Source organism: Prenolepis imparis, unplaced genomic scaffold (assembly GCF_030444845.1).
Source record: "Prenolepis imparis isolate NDT839.2.m4 unplaced genomic scaffold, iyPreImpa1.0 SCAF_2, whole genome shotgun sequence".
Classification (NCBI taxonomy): domain Eukaryota; kingdom Metazoa; phylum Arthropoda; class Insecta; order Hymenoptera; family Formicidae; genus Prenolepis; species Prenolepis imparis.
This window is the reverse complement of record NW_028141160.1, coordinates 14,650,323-14,666,794: the sequence shown is the minus strand read 5'-3', so window position 1 is coordinate 14,666,794 and position 16,472 is coordinate 14,650,323. Positions and strand designations below refer to the sequence as shown.

Sequence of the window (16,472 nt, the reverse complement as noted above, 5' to 3'; positions counted from 1 at the left end):
CCGCAGAAATATTTTACCGCGACTTTAAAGCTGCTGGAGTCTCGCGCGTTTTTAGCAAAATTTTTAATAATGTACTGACGTACTTGCTTATATGTATGTATAAATTGTTATTACATAATGTGAATAAAATAAAGATTATGTCGCGAGTATAAGACTGTTGTGAAATTAAATTATTTTAATTTTTTCATTAATTTAGATTATATGATACATATACATACAACCGTATACAACATATATACAAACATATATACATACATATATGCGTGTGCTAGTGAAACTGCTAACAAAGGCAAAATTTTGTTGATAATTAATTAATATAATATTAATTATTATAATTAATTATTATTAAATGTAGGAAATTATTTTTCGCGTCGCAGAAAGAGTAATCTATTGCGAGGCCTGTGTCGCTGGCAATTCGAAAGACGAGCTGCGCAAAATAGAAGCACATTAAGCCGTTACAATGTTATTTGGCGTCTCTTCTGTAATATGGTGTCCCCGTACAGTCTTGAGGAAGCGGGTCGGGTTCAGATAAGAATAAGCACTTGGCGCCTTGTCGTAAACGTCGTCTGTATTGCATACGTTCACAAGAACACTTGCCCGGCATCCGCATCTTGACGTTGTCGAGAGGCCTATACTTCACCCGTTAAATGAGAATAAAAAGGTAACATTAACACGTCTAGCATGACAAAGATGTCTGCATCAAGTCTTTAACTTAAGGGCACATTAAAACCTCATATGTAAAATGCTGTTCAAAGTTTGTACATTAATTTCGTAATAGTCTAATACTCGCGTTAGGAATATAATAATTTCCAATAGTAATATAATATAGAATGACAATAATATATTATTAAAAATATAGTAACATTTTTTCGTGTAGATTTTTTAAAATAACTTGGTTTTAAAAAATTGAGGGTTTAAAGAAAATAGAGAAAAATTATTGACAAATAATTTAATGAACAATACTTACATACTTGCTTAAAAGTATGTTAATAATATGGACTATTAGTATGCTGACTAAATAATATTTTATACTGAAATAATATCTACCGATTTCTATTTAATAATATAATAATCTCTTTAACTTTGTATAATAATTTATCAGAGTCATAAATATTGAAAGTTCAACGATCTACTTATTCGCGATATCGGCACGAACGATTTCGTCGACACCGGAAAACGATTTCGCGTCGTGAATCGTAATAATGCACTTTCGGTCGCATGTGTGGACGGTAGGGCAGTTCCGTGCAGTATTTGTTCCAATCTGGACGGTCCGAGGTAATAAATATGCCCCTGACCGCACGGCGTGCGGCTGATATAATGCGAGCGTGGGCTGCTATACCACTGGAATCGGTCCTCCGCGCGTCCGGTTGCTTGATTTACGCCGTATGCCGCGATGCATCGCGGGTCTATCGTTCTGCTTGCATTTTGCCGATCCGAAAATAGGTTCGGTACTCGTAATTCGATGCTCTGTTTCCCTCCCTCCGTTTCTCCCTCTCGTTCTTTCCATTTCCTTTTCTCTTTATTTCACGTATTCTGGCGGTAACAAACGCCTCGGAGAGTGATCCGTTCGACCCCAAATCCACCTCCGCTTTCTTATCCCTCCTACCTTTTACGAGAGCGGTCTGTCAATGATCGTTTGTTTTCAGACACAGTCCGCTGCACCTTCGATTCGCTCTATTTCTGAAAGATCGTTACTCTCAGCGATTTCCCCCGCGCAGCCGATGACGACTTGTGCTCCAAATTGACGCGGCACGAAACGTACGAGAATTCTCGATAACACACTCGACTTGATCGTAACTCGTATAGCGAATTATATTATCGATGAGGCAATAAAGTATAAATACATCGCTATTCTCTGAAATGCTTTTCAGATCGCGAAATAATCTATCCGTCTGTCCGTTCGAGGACGCTGATTTTCGCGAACCAGTTTCTCTTCGTCGTGTAACTAATCGCGCGAATTATGCGACGACCTTATACGAGCAGGGCTTATCAGCGATGCTGCAGTAATTTTGATTCGTCGAATTAATTATATTAAAATGATTTCTTAGTCTTTCTCCTGTTTGGCTAACATTTTTACTACGTTGTTTTTTTTATATTTAATCTTATATTCTCAACTCGCAGTTGCTGTGTCGAATCGTGTAAGATACGCCTTGTATCGATAAATTTTATGAAAAATTTGCAAAATACCTTGCTATTAGAAATCATTCTAATATCTACATAAAATATTCGATGCATATCGTGAAAGTATAAAACTTGCAACGATGCAAAACATACATGAGGCTGGTCATTAATTTTATCATACCATTTATAAGGAATCATCGGTAAGAACCAAATGAAATCGGGTACTCGTCGTTTTACCGACTTTCTCGCGCTTACAACTAGGCAGTTTGCAGGTGTAATTACCGCAACACTGATACGATAACATTAATATTCTACGCGATTTAATACGATCGATATCGACCGTATCGATGGAGTGCGAGAGGGGCTAATGTGTTTCCCGCGCGATGCTGACGGCAGCTTTATCTGAATCCTCGGGGAAAAAAAATGACGCTCTTCCGTTTATGCGGGACGTGATCATCAATTTTATCTCGCTACGGGGCTACGACCTTACCTTTACCGCCTGCGATTGGACGCCGTACTTTCTGCAGTCCGTGACTGTTCGTGGGTCGATCTGGACCGGTTTCGACTCCGGGGCTACTGTGGTCAATGAAAAACTCGACTTATGATAATGTCGCGCGGAACCCATGAGGGGGGCCCGAACAGGGCCACCACTCATTGGCCTCGCTCGCCGGCGTTGATCGAGGCTACCGTAATTACTAATTGCCGCCCTTGGCTTAATTAGCGATTCACATCGCCGTTTCATCATACCCCACGGCTGGATTTCGTTCGTCACTTTTTTCTCGTGCTCCGAAAAGATGTTTTTCGGATGCCAAGTGAGAAACGCTTCCCGCTAAGCGAGCGTTTTTATTCTTCGAATGAGTTGCGCCTCGAAATTGTATGAAAAGGGAGGACGAGGAGAAGGAGAGGAAGAAGTGGATTCTTTCTAAGCGGTTCTTCCTGCTCTTCAGGATTGCTTCATTAGACGGCTACACTTGCCCAAGCGAGGCCGCATCTCTGGCGGCCTTGCTCCTTTCACGATACGTCACCGTTGAGAATCCGGTCTACGCGTACTATCAGAGTATCTAATCGATGTAACGAGACGATGGTTGTAACTTATGTTAATTATGTATATTTTTTCTGTATCGCGTAAATTGACGCGGCATTCTCAATGCGCGTTTGCGAGAAATTTGTTGATGTGTCTTAGGCATTGACATGTAAACGACAATATTCTATATACTGTCATTTATTTTCAAATAATCTAATTATTTTATAGAGACTTTCTCTGTCTTTCTCTTCGTTCTATATTAATTTAAAATAAAATATCACTGCATTTGTCATTTGCATGTAATTTGAAGAAGCGCGCGTATGTCATTTTAAATTGAACTCAAAGCGATCATGAGGTCTCGGTTAATAAATATTCCTCGTTTAGAGGGCCCGACGGGATTAGAGTCGTATCCGGTCTATATGTAGATTGCGAGAAAGACCCTTCGGAATCGATATACATACATATGTATATTGGCGCGCGGGTAGAAGAGCAACGCAACGCAGCCCGAGATCGGATAATAGCCCTACGCGGTGCGGGAGCCCGCGCAAGGCAGTCATCGACAAATGGCCGTGGCCATGCAATAAACAAGCCGCGCAATTAAGAGAGCAGGTTAATTAATGTGGACCAACTAGGTAGGAGGAAGGCTCCTTCCCTTCCTTTCATTCTCGATCCTTCTCTTTCCCTTTCTCTCTCTCTCTCTTTCTCTTTTTTTTGTCTCGATGTTTCCGTCTATTTCCTGCTGTCTCTTTTTTCTCTCTTTCCGTCTCCCCTTTCGTCGATCCCCTTCTCCCTTCGCAACTCGATGCAACCACCGTGCACGGTAGTTATCAAGGACCGAACCGCCCTTTTTTGCGGTGCACGCGAAGGGCAGTGCGGGATTTCCTTCTGTCTCGTCTCGACGCGCGTCCGACAGGAGGTAGAGAAGGGGAGGATGTGGGGGAGAAGAAAAAGGAAGAAAGGGACGAAGGGAACGGTCGGTCGGTTACTGGGCGCGCTCGTGAAATCTGGTGAAATCAATTCGCTGCGCGAGCGGCGACAGTCGTAAATCGTCGTCTTTGTATTCCTTCTCTCTGCTTCTCTCCGATGTGCGTGCAGCCGGAAAGAAGCTGCGGCGAACGGCGGCTGAACGGGTTGCGAAACCCGAGACCGATGATGAATTCAATGTTTGCGCCGATGAATTATCGTTTCCGCGCTCTAATAAGTGGAGAATCCGCACTTTCGCACTTACTCGATCGATTTCTCGAATACACAATCAAATCTATATACTTGTATACAATGGAAAAATTAATATTCGATATTAATATTATTATTTTACTTTATTATTATTTTTAGATTATTTTTTATTTATCACTTTTCACAAGTAATTTAAATAAATTACTTGTGAAAAGTAATCTGAAAACATCACGAAGAAGAATAAATGAAACTGAAAATAGAATTATACATATGCTGTATCGTATATTTTTGCACAATTATATTTTGACAGATACAAAGTTTGAGATTTTTTTTTGGATGGAGTCGTAAAAATGCTGCAGTAAAACAAATGGATTTTTAAATTACTATCTTTTTACAAGCTTTTTCTTTTTTAAAATGAGGGGAGGAAATATGTATTATATCTGCATATTAAATGTTAAAGCGCAAATGGAGAAATCCAAGTCAATATTTTTTGTCGGCAGAATTTATTATCTCGGGCACAATTCGCGATTGCACATGCATGCTGTAGCCTGGCGATGCAATTCGGAAGTGTTCGAAAATTACATTTAGCTCCGACACTTAGCGCGGCGTATTTTGCAATGGACGCATTTGCAAACGTAAGGCGGGAAATTACGCGTGAAGCTCGCCGACCGTACCACCTGCGCGTTAGGCATCATTTGCGCGAGAATGCCACGTACGCACGTACGCACACCGTGTCGATCGTGGTAATTATTAGATATTTTCTACGAGCAGTCAGCCGTGCGCTCTGACATTTTGACATTAGCAACGGGAGTCGTTGGAAAACTGGGGATTAACTTGTTTTATGCCTCGATGGTGCAGTTACACCTGCTGGACCAGTTCGGATGATGATGAAAGTTGAGATATATTTGCTGGCGTTTGAACCGTCAAAGTCCATGAAACGATTAAATTTTTTTATCAAATACCTTGTCCGGATAAGATATTAGAAGTTTTATGCATGGAATATGTTCATGATGATCTATAATTACTATAATTATTTTTACAATGTTAATGCTAAACGTGCTATCATAATTACAGTCTGTACGCGGTATTGAGCGCAAAAAGTAGTGGCAATGAGCTAAAATTACGTAAGTTTCAGGGAATTAAAATCGGGTTGGCTAGATCAGACACATTCGCGCGATGCACTTTTGCATTCGAGATTGCATTCAAGTATCTTTTTGTCGCTAGTAAAACCAAGTTCGCGTTTACGGTTGCGCTTCGGCGTGCAAGCCGATTTGGTGTTCGCGGAAGAAGTCACGAGATCCAATGAGGAAATAGCGACGAGCGTGTTGCGGAACGTACGATGCTCCTCAAGGCCGTGTTAGACCTTCACCTCTTGACACGTCGGCGTGTCCGAAGGCACGATGCCGCAGAATACCGCGTAGCTTATGGTCCATACATACACTATCTTTTCTACGTTTTTTGCATGCGCAAGAGAAGCGAGCTGATCACGAACAATTTACCATTAATCTTGTCACAACATTAATTTACTATTATATATATTAGTATTGTTGTATATAGTACGAAATATATTTGATATCTTATAAATATTTTTATAATATTATATAATATTATCATATATATTATATAATATTATTTTTATGCTTATATATATATGTATGTGTGCGTAAAGATACATATATATATGTTGAGAAAAGTATGAAAAAATCACGTAAAAGATTGAGAGGATGGAACTAGGGGATGGAGAGCTCGTAATTAAGTTGCAGAACCAAAGTGACGCCCGAGCCGGCAACAGGCATTAATTAAGACATTAAAAAATTAGCTTCGCAATTAATTATACCGGCCGCAAAAATTCTTAGTGCGTTGCGATGCGAGCCTGTCTCTCGCACGACTACAAAGCAGCCACGGGTTGGCTTTTGAAACGACTAATTACCGTAATTAGTAGCACAGTAGTCGGCGGCTACGAGAGGCCCAGTCTATGAAGAATTATTGTAATTTGCGTCCTTGATCCGCGTCAAGACGCGATCATCGTGCTAATCAATCTGCTGAAAATTTCGGATCCGTTCTCTTGCTGTATAAAACGTGCTTAAACAAATTTAAACAATATTATGTTTCACACGTATAACGAAAGAAAGTCGCGCGTTTAATCGAGAGCTTCAAAATTCTCGTCGAGTACACGTGGCGCTTAAATATATCGATTTCTCCAAGCAATCAGACTCAAATACAGACGTGCTTGGATAACAGAGCGGGAAAGTCGATGCATGCATACACGTTGCCAAGAGCACTAATCGGGACCACCTACCACTTCGTGATTTCATAATCAACGCCCGTGGCACGAGAACTGTCGGCGCACGGTGTGTACGTGCCATTATCCCCGACGTTCGAGTTTCAATTAACGTAAAAGTGCCTTCGAGCGGATCTGGCGACTCGGAGAATCTACGGCGAATTACTGATTAACGTTCGGACGGGGAAAAAGCTTAAATGTTCGTTCGCCTCGTGGAAAAATACGCCCGCTATTGAAACTTTTTAAATAATTTTTTGCCATTGCAAAATTATATTTTGGCTTATTATTATGTCTTTTGTCGAGGAAACAAATCAAGTTACTAAGAAATTACCAATTTCTTCTTTCTTTTTAAATTTTTTTAGTTTTACATTGCAATATTACTCTCAATGAAAGTACTTCACACTTTCTATTCTTGTACAATATAAAAGCAAATCGTGCGAATCAGACATTTTCATCGTGACACGGAGATGATTCCTTTGATGTATTGCGCGACATTCCTGACAAGTGAATCATTGATGTGCGACGCGATTGTGCTATTATCATTGTCAGCATTTCTTTCTTCTTATTATCGGTTCTTGTCGACAGGAGAGTCGCGCGGTTTTACGGTTCGTCAATCTCGCGATGTTGAATGCAAAAAGCTACGCCGTTACGCAAATAACCGAGCGAAGATTTATGGTGTCCCGAAAAAGAGCTTTTTTCTCGCTGCAAGATAATGCATTAGGTGTCGTTAACTATAAAGGCTCGGCTTTTTCACGCTCGTTTTTAGAATAAACATTGTTTCGAATTTTAGGTTCTCTAAATTCAACATAAATAAAGAATTATACCATGCAAAGCCATGATGCACGAATTATACCATGCATCTTAAATTAATAGAAAACAATAGGAAAGAATACAAGAAAATATTTAGGCATTTAATAATAATAATTTAACAATTAGAAAAAAATTATATTTTTAATACGATTAAATATTTGTTGTACAATTATAACACATGATAAAATAAATGAGTTTAATAAAAATTATGTTATTATAATATATAAAAAAATACAACATACAAAAAATTTATAATCAATTTTAATTTAAGCTTGTTACAGAGTGAAAATTTTATAGAATCAGAGCATAATAAATAACGCAAAAACAATTTTAATATTAATTGAAATTTAATTAAATTTTAATTTTTTATTATAATAATGCACATTTGCATTATATTTAATTTGTCGCGTTGCAAGAAATAGATTCAGTGATAATATACTGAGAGGCGATTATGATTAATCGATTTTCTCGAATCGTCTTCGCGTTAAAAATGCACACGCGTGACTAAACTAGAATCTGAAGAATCGGTTCTTGACATTCACGAGTGACGCATTGCGCTTCTCGCAATACCAATTGATTATGTGACAAAGCAATTGAATTGAACAAAGCAAAGCGATTGAAGGCATCAGTTCTATAAGAAAACTTTTATTAATGAAATATATCTTTATTTTATTTTCACATAATTTGGCGTTCTATTTTTTCGTTTTCAATATTGTCATATTTAATAATCGTTTGATCATGCAACTTGTTACTTTAAAGAAATAATAAGAATAATCTGTTTTTTAATGCATACATGCACAAGATAATGCGCATTAAGTATTTACGCTTCGCCAGCTTCGCAAAACACGCGGTTATTAGAAACTATCCTGGAAATTGGAGAAACTCGCGTTAATTGCTCAAATGTCAATGAGTAGAAATCACGGCGTATGAAAGACTTTGATGTTCGTTCGTGTCTAATATAAACTGAGCTTGAGTAAAGAGAGTAAAGAGAGGCGAGAGCCTCTCGGCGGGCTGCATCTTTCTCTCGCGAGGAGAAAGGGGCGGCATTCAATTCGCGCAAACCTCGCGATGTGCGGCCATGACCCCGATTCGGCAGGTGCACTTCCTTCTGAGATCGTTCCGACGATAACTGTCAATCGTCGATCATTTTGCGGTCGTCTCGGCCGTTACGTGCGCCACGTTATCCGCGTCAAGATATTGTAGAAAGTTGCCGCGGAAGCGATACGGCAAAAATTTGATACGGCAATCGCAGCTTTGGAGCGTGTACTTTTTCGCCGCGGATGAATTCCGCGGACGTGACCAATCGCGAAAGAGATGCGTACATCACGTCGGTTTTCGTGCTGCGGCAGCAGCAGCAGCAGCAGCAGCAATTTCGAGCTCGCGTTTAAGATCAGTTTTCGAAGCAGCGAACCCGAAACGTTCGGTTATATCTCGCATTGCGCTTGGATTTCTTGCCGACCTCCCCGAGACCTCGGAGCGCGCTGCTCTTAAATCAAAGAATTCATCACAGTCCGCCAATTAAACGGTCTTTCCCGTGGAATTTCTGCGAGCGCTTCCGAGCCGCGTACGCGCATCAGTCACCGCTGCCTGAAAGTTTCTCGAGGTTAGCTCTCAAACGATCCGAAGACGATTTGATCGATGTTGTCCTTCCTCCTTGGTAGCCGCGCGTTCTCACCCCTTCCCTACGGGACGTCCGGCCAGTCCTTCCTTAATGCGTCCTTGATGAGAGGCAACCTCGTGAGAGCCTGCCAGGCCACCCTTGCCTCGATTACCTGGCTTATCGATGCCAGCGATTATTTCGCTCGTCACGTTCGTCATCGTCTCTGCGGGTCACCCGGCTGGAAGCTTTTTACCTTCCAGCATCGCAAAGGCGTGCACTCCGATTCGACGATCATTTTTCGGAGAAGAGCGTGCACTACCGTCTTCGGACATTACTGTTTCTTTTAAATATTGCTTATTCTGATTTTTTCTGATGAAAGACGATATTTCGTAAAAAAACACTATTACTATTTGTTATTATAAAGCTGTAATAAATAAATAAAAAAGAAATATATATATATAATAAATATATATTATTATTATTTATTATAATATATTTTTTATTTATTTCGGCCTTATATATAAATAAAGAAAGAGGGGGGCAACATAATTAAATTTTTCCAAATAATTATATATTCCTACTTTAAAGAATATTCAGGAAAGGAAAGACAGACTATTTTTCGTGTATGTGCATCCACATTTTGCACATCATAAATAATCTTATAAATCTACAGTCTTCTGCAAATACCATTGACATAAACTAATGCAAAACATAAAATTATTTTTAAAAATATGGCACTTTAGCCTCTTTTATGTCGACTCTTCCATGTAGCGTTCAAGTGAGCTGGCCAGTTCAGCATGACGGTCCGCAAAAATTGCAAAATAACCGGCTCGTAATTCTGTACTCGCGGTCGACGCGTCCGTATACTAACGGATGCTGAACGAGAGAACGTGCAAAGCGAGTAGCGAAGTGCGCGGTACGATGGAAGGAGAGCATAGATCGTATGCACGTCGAAAAGGCTCATGTGCTGCTGCTGCTGTTCTAAAAGGCTAGTGCCGACAAGGCAGTACGCGAAGGGGGCCCCACGACATTAGAGCCACATTAACGCGCGCACTCGTCGACCAGCTGGTACCCTATCGGGTCAGCTAATTACATGCCGATTCTGAGATCACTCGTACAATGCCGTGTCGACATACCGTTCTCCAGCCCATCGGTAGTAGTCGTAGCTCCGACAATTGATACTTGAGATCGTTGACTAGCGAAAATGAATTCTCCTTGACAGAATATTATCTTATCTTTTTTTCACATGTTTGTGATTTATTATAGTATCATTTAATTGAAATTTATTTTATTTAATATTTTATTTTATTCTAATTCATAATTTGAACGTGATAAGGTTTTGTGTGATGTCTTTAAATTTAATTGTTACTGTAAAACTTATTATATTTCAATAATATTAATTCAGATTCCTTTATTCATCGCATAATTTACAGACATTTAACTATCATGTTGATATTATGTATTACTTGAACATATATACCAGAAAGTATATATTTCGACACTTGGGAATTTACTTCCTTAGAGTAAATAATGATAGATTGAATCTAAGTCATTGAATCACATCATGAAACCGGATTCGCACGATTGAATGCATAAAAGTCAATGAAATATGTATATTGAATTAATTCTAGTATCTCTTCGGTTTCGCGAGAAGATTTCATCAGTTGCACGCTGCCAATAATCGCGCGAGCCGCTAATCGTTGCTCGCTAGTCGCGAACAGCGCTCGACTATTCGATTTACGATTCGAGGCCGGTTCGCTCTCGCGATCGGTCGGCAGATTCGAAACGAGCGTTTTTGTCTTCGCGATGCGATCGATCGAGATTACGGGGGAACGCGGGTGGTACAGTTTATGCGACGGCGGAGGCAGTTCGTTGCATCCGCGCGCACTTGGCCGATGCGTGTAGGATTAATTAGACGTTACGAAATTGCAGTGTGTAGCCTCGGGTAATCGTGATGGATACAATCCACCGGCTCGTATTTATTTCTCACGTGCAGTCGTCGTGAAGTATCTTATTGCACGGCCTGTGATCTCGATCGTCTCGATGCGGTTTGCTGTAAGAAGCTGATCTTCGAAATTATCTTTGATCTGAAGTTTTTCTGACGACCTCGCTCGCCTTGTCCGGCTTTTCCCACAATTCTTGCGACACATTTTATTCAAAGTTATCGGAAATATTTCGTGGGAAAATGTACATAATTAATTTGGATTCGACGAAATATTTTGCAAGGAAATTTTAGAAAGTTATAGAGTTTAATATATAGAATAATTTTTTACGATATTTATTTTTAATATACACGATGCTATAAATTAATTCAGAGAAAATTAGCCACGACAGTTTTACGACGAAAAGCATATGATCATACGTAACTAATTGTAGGTGCGCGATTGTGATTCTGTATCTCATATAAGGGAATCTATTCTGAGATTTGTTTATGCCGTTGAAACACGGTGATCTCCGCGTAGCTCGTAGTTGTTACCAGCGAAAGCTCTGTCGGGTATCTATTTGAAGTTCGACTTTCACTGTGTTCGAGGAATCTGAATGTTGAGGTACAATTATATCCGGACCAAAGAACTCTCGCTTGTTACAGCGAATTTGATGAATAAAAATCTGATGAATAAAAAACTTTTCTAAATATTACTCATCGTTCGCCAGACTATCTTAAGTGGCTATTAAACGTCAGTGAAAATAACTCTTTTAGCAGCTACTGAAATATAATATCGAACTCAGTGTTTTTCTAGGCGCATATATTTTTTTTTCAATTAGGTAATAGTTGTAGTTAATTAAAAAACAATTAAATAATTAAATTATTGTAGTGAGAGCGTTATTGTTTAAATTATTTCTTGTTTCTTTCGATTTTGAGACAGAGAAGCAGGCATTTTCTATTTAACTAATATTTCTAACAATAAGAGAGAAGCAGAGGAACTTTCTACTTTACTGTTTACTCTATAATGTCTTTAGGAAATACTTCTAAAATTTACGTCACAACAGATATATATTTTTATATATATTTATAAAATATATTGTATACATTCTATTCTGAGATTTTTGAGTGATTTGTATTTTGCGAGGTCGTTTAAACGTCATGGTGCCTTTGCGTTATTATCGAGCGATGTCACCGGAGGACGAGTGGCAACCTCGACAAATCTTTTCTGTCCGTCGAGTGCGGCAGTTCATAATGGCAAACACGCTGCAGGCCTGCCTTCGGCTTCTCGCGAAAACTGTCGGTCGTTGTCGTCGGCGACGTTGCAAGCCGCTGATGACACTCTGCGGCACTTGAGAGCGGACCGCTGTGTTGCGGTGCTTAGTTTTCTCGAAGAGGGTCGACCCTTGTCGCGGTCGCCGCCGATCGTCGGTGCCGTCGTCGACGACAACGACGATGATTACGACGTTCTCTCTTCGGCAATTACAGCTCAAGTGGCACTGTAAGAGACAGGTGGTAAGCTGCATCGCGTCCGCGCCATCTTTAACTTCCTCCTCTTCCACATCTTCTCTTTTCTTTTCTTTTTCTTTTTCTTTCCTTGTATCTCCCGTAAATTTATGACAGGATATATATTTCAGTATTTATCCCCTTCGAGAGATAACCACTCAGCTCTTGATGGCCCGTTTTAAGTCATCTTTCTTCTTAATTAATTATTTTTTAGCTACCAGTATTATATCGGGAAAATTTACCGCTCCGTGATCAATCCGGCATCTGTTCGATCATTCAAATATATTAAATAGTATTGTATATATTGCTTTCTAATTTTAAAAATTTTAAAAGGTATAACATATAAATACAAAAGATTGCTAATGATATTATTTGAGAGCAGCTTTTTGATCGCGAATTTTAACTTTAAATAATTTTTATTGTCATTTATTATTGCCTTATTATTATCGAATATGATGAGAATTTTATTAACACAAGTACATCTCTAAATTTCAACTATATATCTATAATACTTCCTCTGATCGTATGTTGAGTAACAGTCAACAAACGTACGATCTACAAGTTTTATATATAACAGAGAGATTAGTATTGTATTAAATCGTAATAATGTTGGTACGGTCGGTCTTTGCAATATGATCAGTAAAACGAAATCTACATGGAATCTCAGCGTTTGTTGAGAGACATTTTCGCGACGACACTTTATCGAACGATAAACGTACATGATTTGACTGGATCCAGGTGAATCGTGGACGGTAAGGAAACTCGATGCGAGATCTTCGGCGTCAAGGGTTGTGGATAATCGACTTAACGATGAGGCTTAACGACTTCGCGGTAACGGTTTCGCCGGATCTCCTCTCGTCGTCGTCGGGCATTACGATCCGCGAGAATTCTAAACTTGAGCCCGTCCACGCTGAGCGATCGCGAGACTCGGGCTCTATAATGCACGGTACGACACCACCATACGTGTCATGGGGGAATCGATCCGATCCGGTTGTAAGCCGACCTAACCATAAGTTCGCCGCGAATCGAGCGTCATGCTCGTCGAACAAGGGTACCTCGGCTCTCTGCATGCAGGAAACCTAAATAAAATGCCGGGGTCTTGATCCGTGATGTTTAAAGGCTCGGTTCTATTGGCACCTCGCTCCGCAAAGACATCTTCTCGCAGAGGCATCTCGATTCCTCGAAGTTTGAGGTCGTCGGTCTCGTTATTGAGGATAGCGACAATGTAATTGCTTATTTGAAAATTCACTAAAAGACTGACAAATTAGTCTTTTATTGAATTTGTTTTTTTTTTTATTGAATCTTTTATTCCATGTGTGCTCGGAATTAATTATTATTATTTTATAAGATGAGCAATTTAACATTTTATTTCTTGAGATATTTCTCATGAAATACTTTTATAAAATTTACTATAAAAGATATAAAATGTCTTCGCTCTCGTTCTCTTCTTTCTATCTCTTCTCTATTCATCGCTTGCGTTTTAGAAGACGCGCAGGTGCGTTGCCCGCTCGTTTAACGTCTTCGATACGGCGCTTACTAGACCGGCTGGCATGATATGCGAGAATTCTTCAGGAAGCGAGAAAAGATGGCGATCGGTGCTCTGACAGAGCTGCTGACTCGTCCTGACTGAAATAGGACTCGCCGCATCCTTAAATGTTCGCGTGCGCATCGAATCGCCGCGGAAACGGCCGTGATTTGCGGATTCTCTTGTTTCGTTGCTTTTACGAAATCGGTCCATTTAATTACAACGCTTATCAGGTTGTTCGGCTTGTCCGACGCGCGATTTTAATAGGCACTTGCAAGATATCCGGGTTCAACGCCGCGGTGAAGGATACTTTTTCCCTCTATTATACGCGCGGTGCAAATAATTAAGGTTTTGCCACTCGTGATTATCGGCTGTCGCGCAAAACGCCAAAAAGAATCGCGCGCGGAATTCTCAGGAAGAAAGCGGTCGTTGCACCTCGCGGTTATATCCCGGTGTCATTATGTCGATCTTTAGTCGTCCAATTTATCGCGACACTTCACTTGCGGACGGGCTATATTGTAACGTGTATCATCATCGTCGTGTTTCGTGTTATCTAATTATATGTATCCCGTTGATAAGCTGTCCGCTGATTTTCTTGTACACACGCCAGGCATTTCTCAAGCGACGGGACATTAGTTCGATGTACGTGTCGTCATTGGTGAATACTGTCTTCAAACGGGATCGAACCGGTTCGTAACGGTTTGCTTAATTTCGCGTGGCACGTCTATGTGACAATGAACTCTATGTTCAATTCTCGGTTGCCATCGGATATCTCGAACTATACGATAATCGAATTTGTTGCCGATATTGTCATATTGTTGCATATAGAGTTATAGACGAAATAGATAATTTCATTACTTAATACTTTTTTAAAATATATGTAGGTATAATTAGATAAATGAGTGTTGTAATTAGATTATAATAGAATCACATATGATTCATTTTTATTATATAATAATAATAATTTTTTTTACTCTTAATTGTTCTAATTATGGGAAGGAGGATCACGCACGCTGTAATTAGTGATTCATGTAACTATATGTAGCTCCATAATAATATAATTAAATAATTATATATAATTTTATATGATTGCGCGTACATTATCGTTGTCATACATTTATTAATACATATTTGTTTAATACTTCATTTATTCGTCAAGTTTTAATATTTAATATTTAATCAGTTATCGATATATTACGATAATCTATGGTTCTATATCAGAATAAAGTTATTTATCATGCTGTTTTTGCTATTTGTACCATTATGTTTTCGATGTACATATTTTATTTTCAATTTCTGAAATGCATTTTTTATTTGTTCTTGTTTTAATGCAACGTTTGAAAACTCCAGTTCTCTAATAACATTCATTTTCTTTTATTTTTAGGGATCGTGACAACCTGGCGGACTCGGAAGGAGACTCCCTCTGGAGTTGTGGAGGTGGCAGCGGTGCTGGCCGCAGACCCCTCACCTCCATTATCGAGCATCTACGCACCTCCAAAAGAAGACTTCACAATGGTAAGTCGCATGCATATTCAGTATGTGTATCATCGCCTCCCATATCATTTCTTTCTTGCGTGTCGCATTAAGCAAGAATTTAATGAAAAGTTTTTTTCGTCTCTCTCATGCCCTCTCGTATTTGTGCCGGAGAAGTGTGCGTAAAAGCGTTTCATCGCACTGCGAAATGCGACAAAACTGGTTTCATTTATTGAAAGCACGAAATTATTTTCTCGAGAGAATGCTGCAATCGCGTGTCGACGCGCGGTCACGCGCACATACGGACGTGCGCGAGTTGACTAATTGATCAGTAGCTTTTATACCGACCGAAAACACCATAAAGTTAATTATTTCACATTATTGCTCTGAGTTTCGATATTTTATACCCTCTATAACGAGCTTAACCGAGCGGAGAAATTTATCGACGCGTCCGTCCGTTATTCCCGACGATGACTTTATATATATCATGCTGTCTATAAAATATCTCCCTAAGTTGTATTAAAAAAAAATACAACTAATTTATACAATTAAAAATTGATCGATATTAATGGAATGTATGTTTGCTATACTTTTACAATATCTGATATAAAACTGATAGCTTATTGGAGATATGAGATTTTATATAAAAATAGAAATATAAAAAGCAAAAGCCGCGCGATATTTAAATGTATCTCAAATTTATACACACATTTATACGACGTGTAAAAATGTTGAAAAACAAATTTGCAACGCAAGTTGCATGCGTAATCATCGTGATATTCGCTAACGATAGCGCTAAAGAATCTAGATATATATTTAATCCGCGCACTAACAGAACGAACGACGGCGCACAGATACAAGGGTTATTAGTATGTTTATGCTATAAACTATAAACATGACGATAATGATAGGGAGGGGGGGGGGGGAGAGGAAGTCGCTCTCGTAACCACATAAATAATAAAGAATCAGTTGACCAACACACATATGTGTATATTAGCCAACAAAACGCACACGACTCGTTTCTTTGATGACAGCGCG

General features: G+C 39.4%; 1 protein-coding gene across 3 annotated transcripts in view; it reads left to right on the top strand.

Moving 5' to 3' along the window:
• LOC145948582 (uncharacterized) overlaps positions 1 to 16,472 on the top strand; it is a 232,400-nt gene that overhangs the window by 28,896 nt on the left and 187,032 nt on the right. For all 3 annotated transcript variants that reach the window (XM_083058242.1, XM_083058246.1, XM_083058264.1), the window contains exon 5: positions 15,346 to 15,476. In XM_083058242.1, coding sequence (XP_082914368.1) covers positions 15,346 to 15,476 — 131 coding nt within the window. The remainder of the gene's footprint in view (positions 1 to 15,345; positions 15,477 to 16,472) is intronic.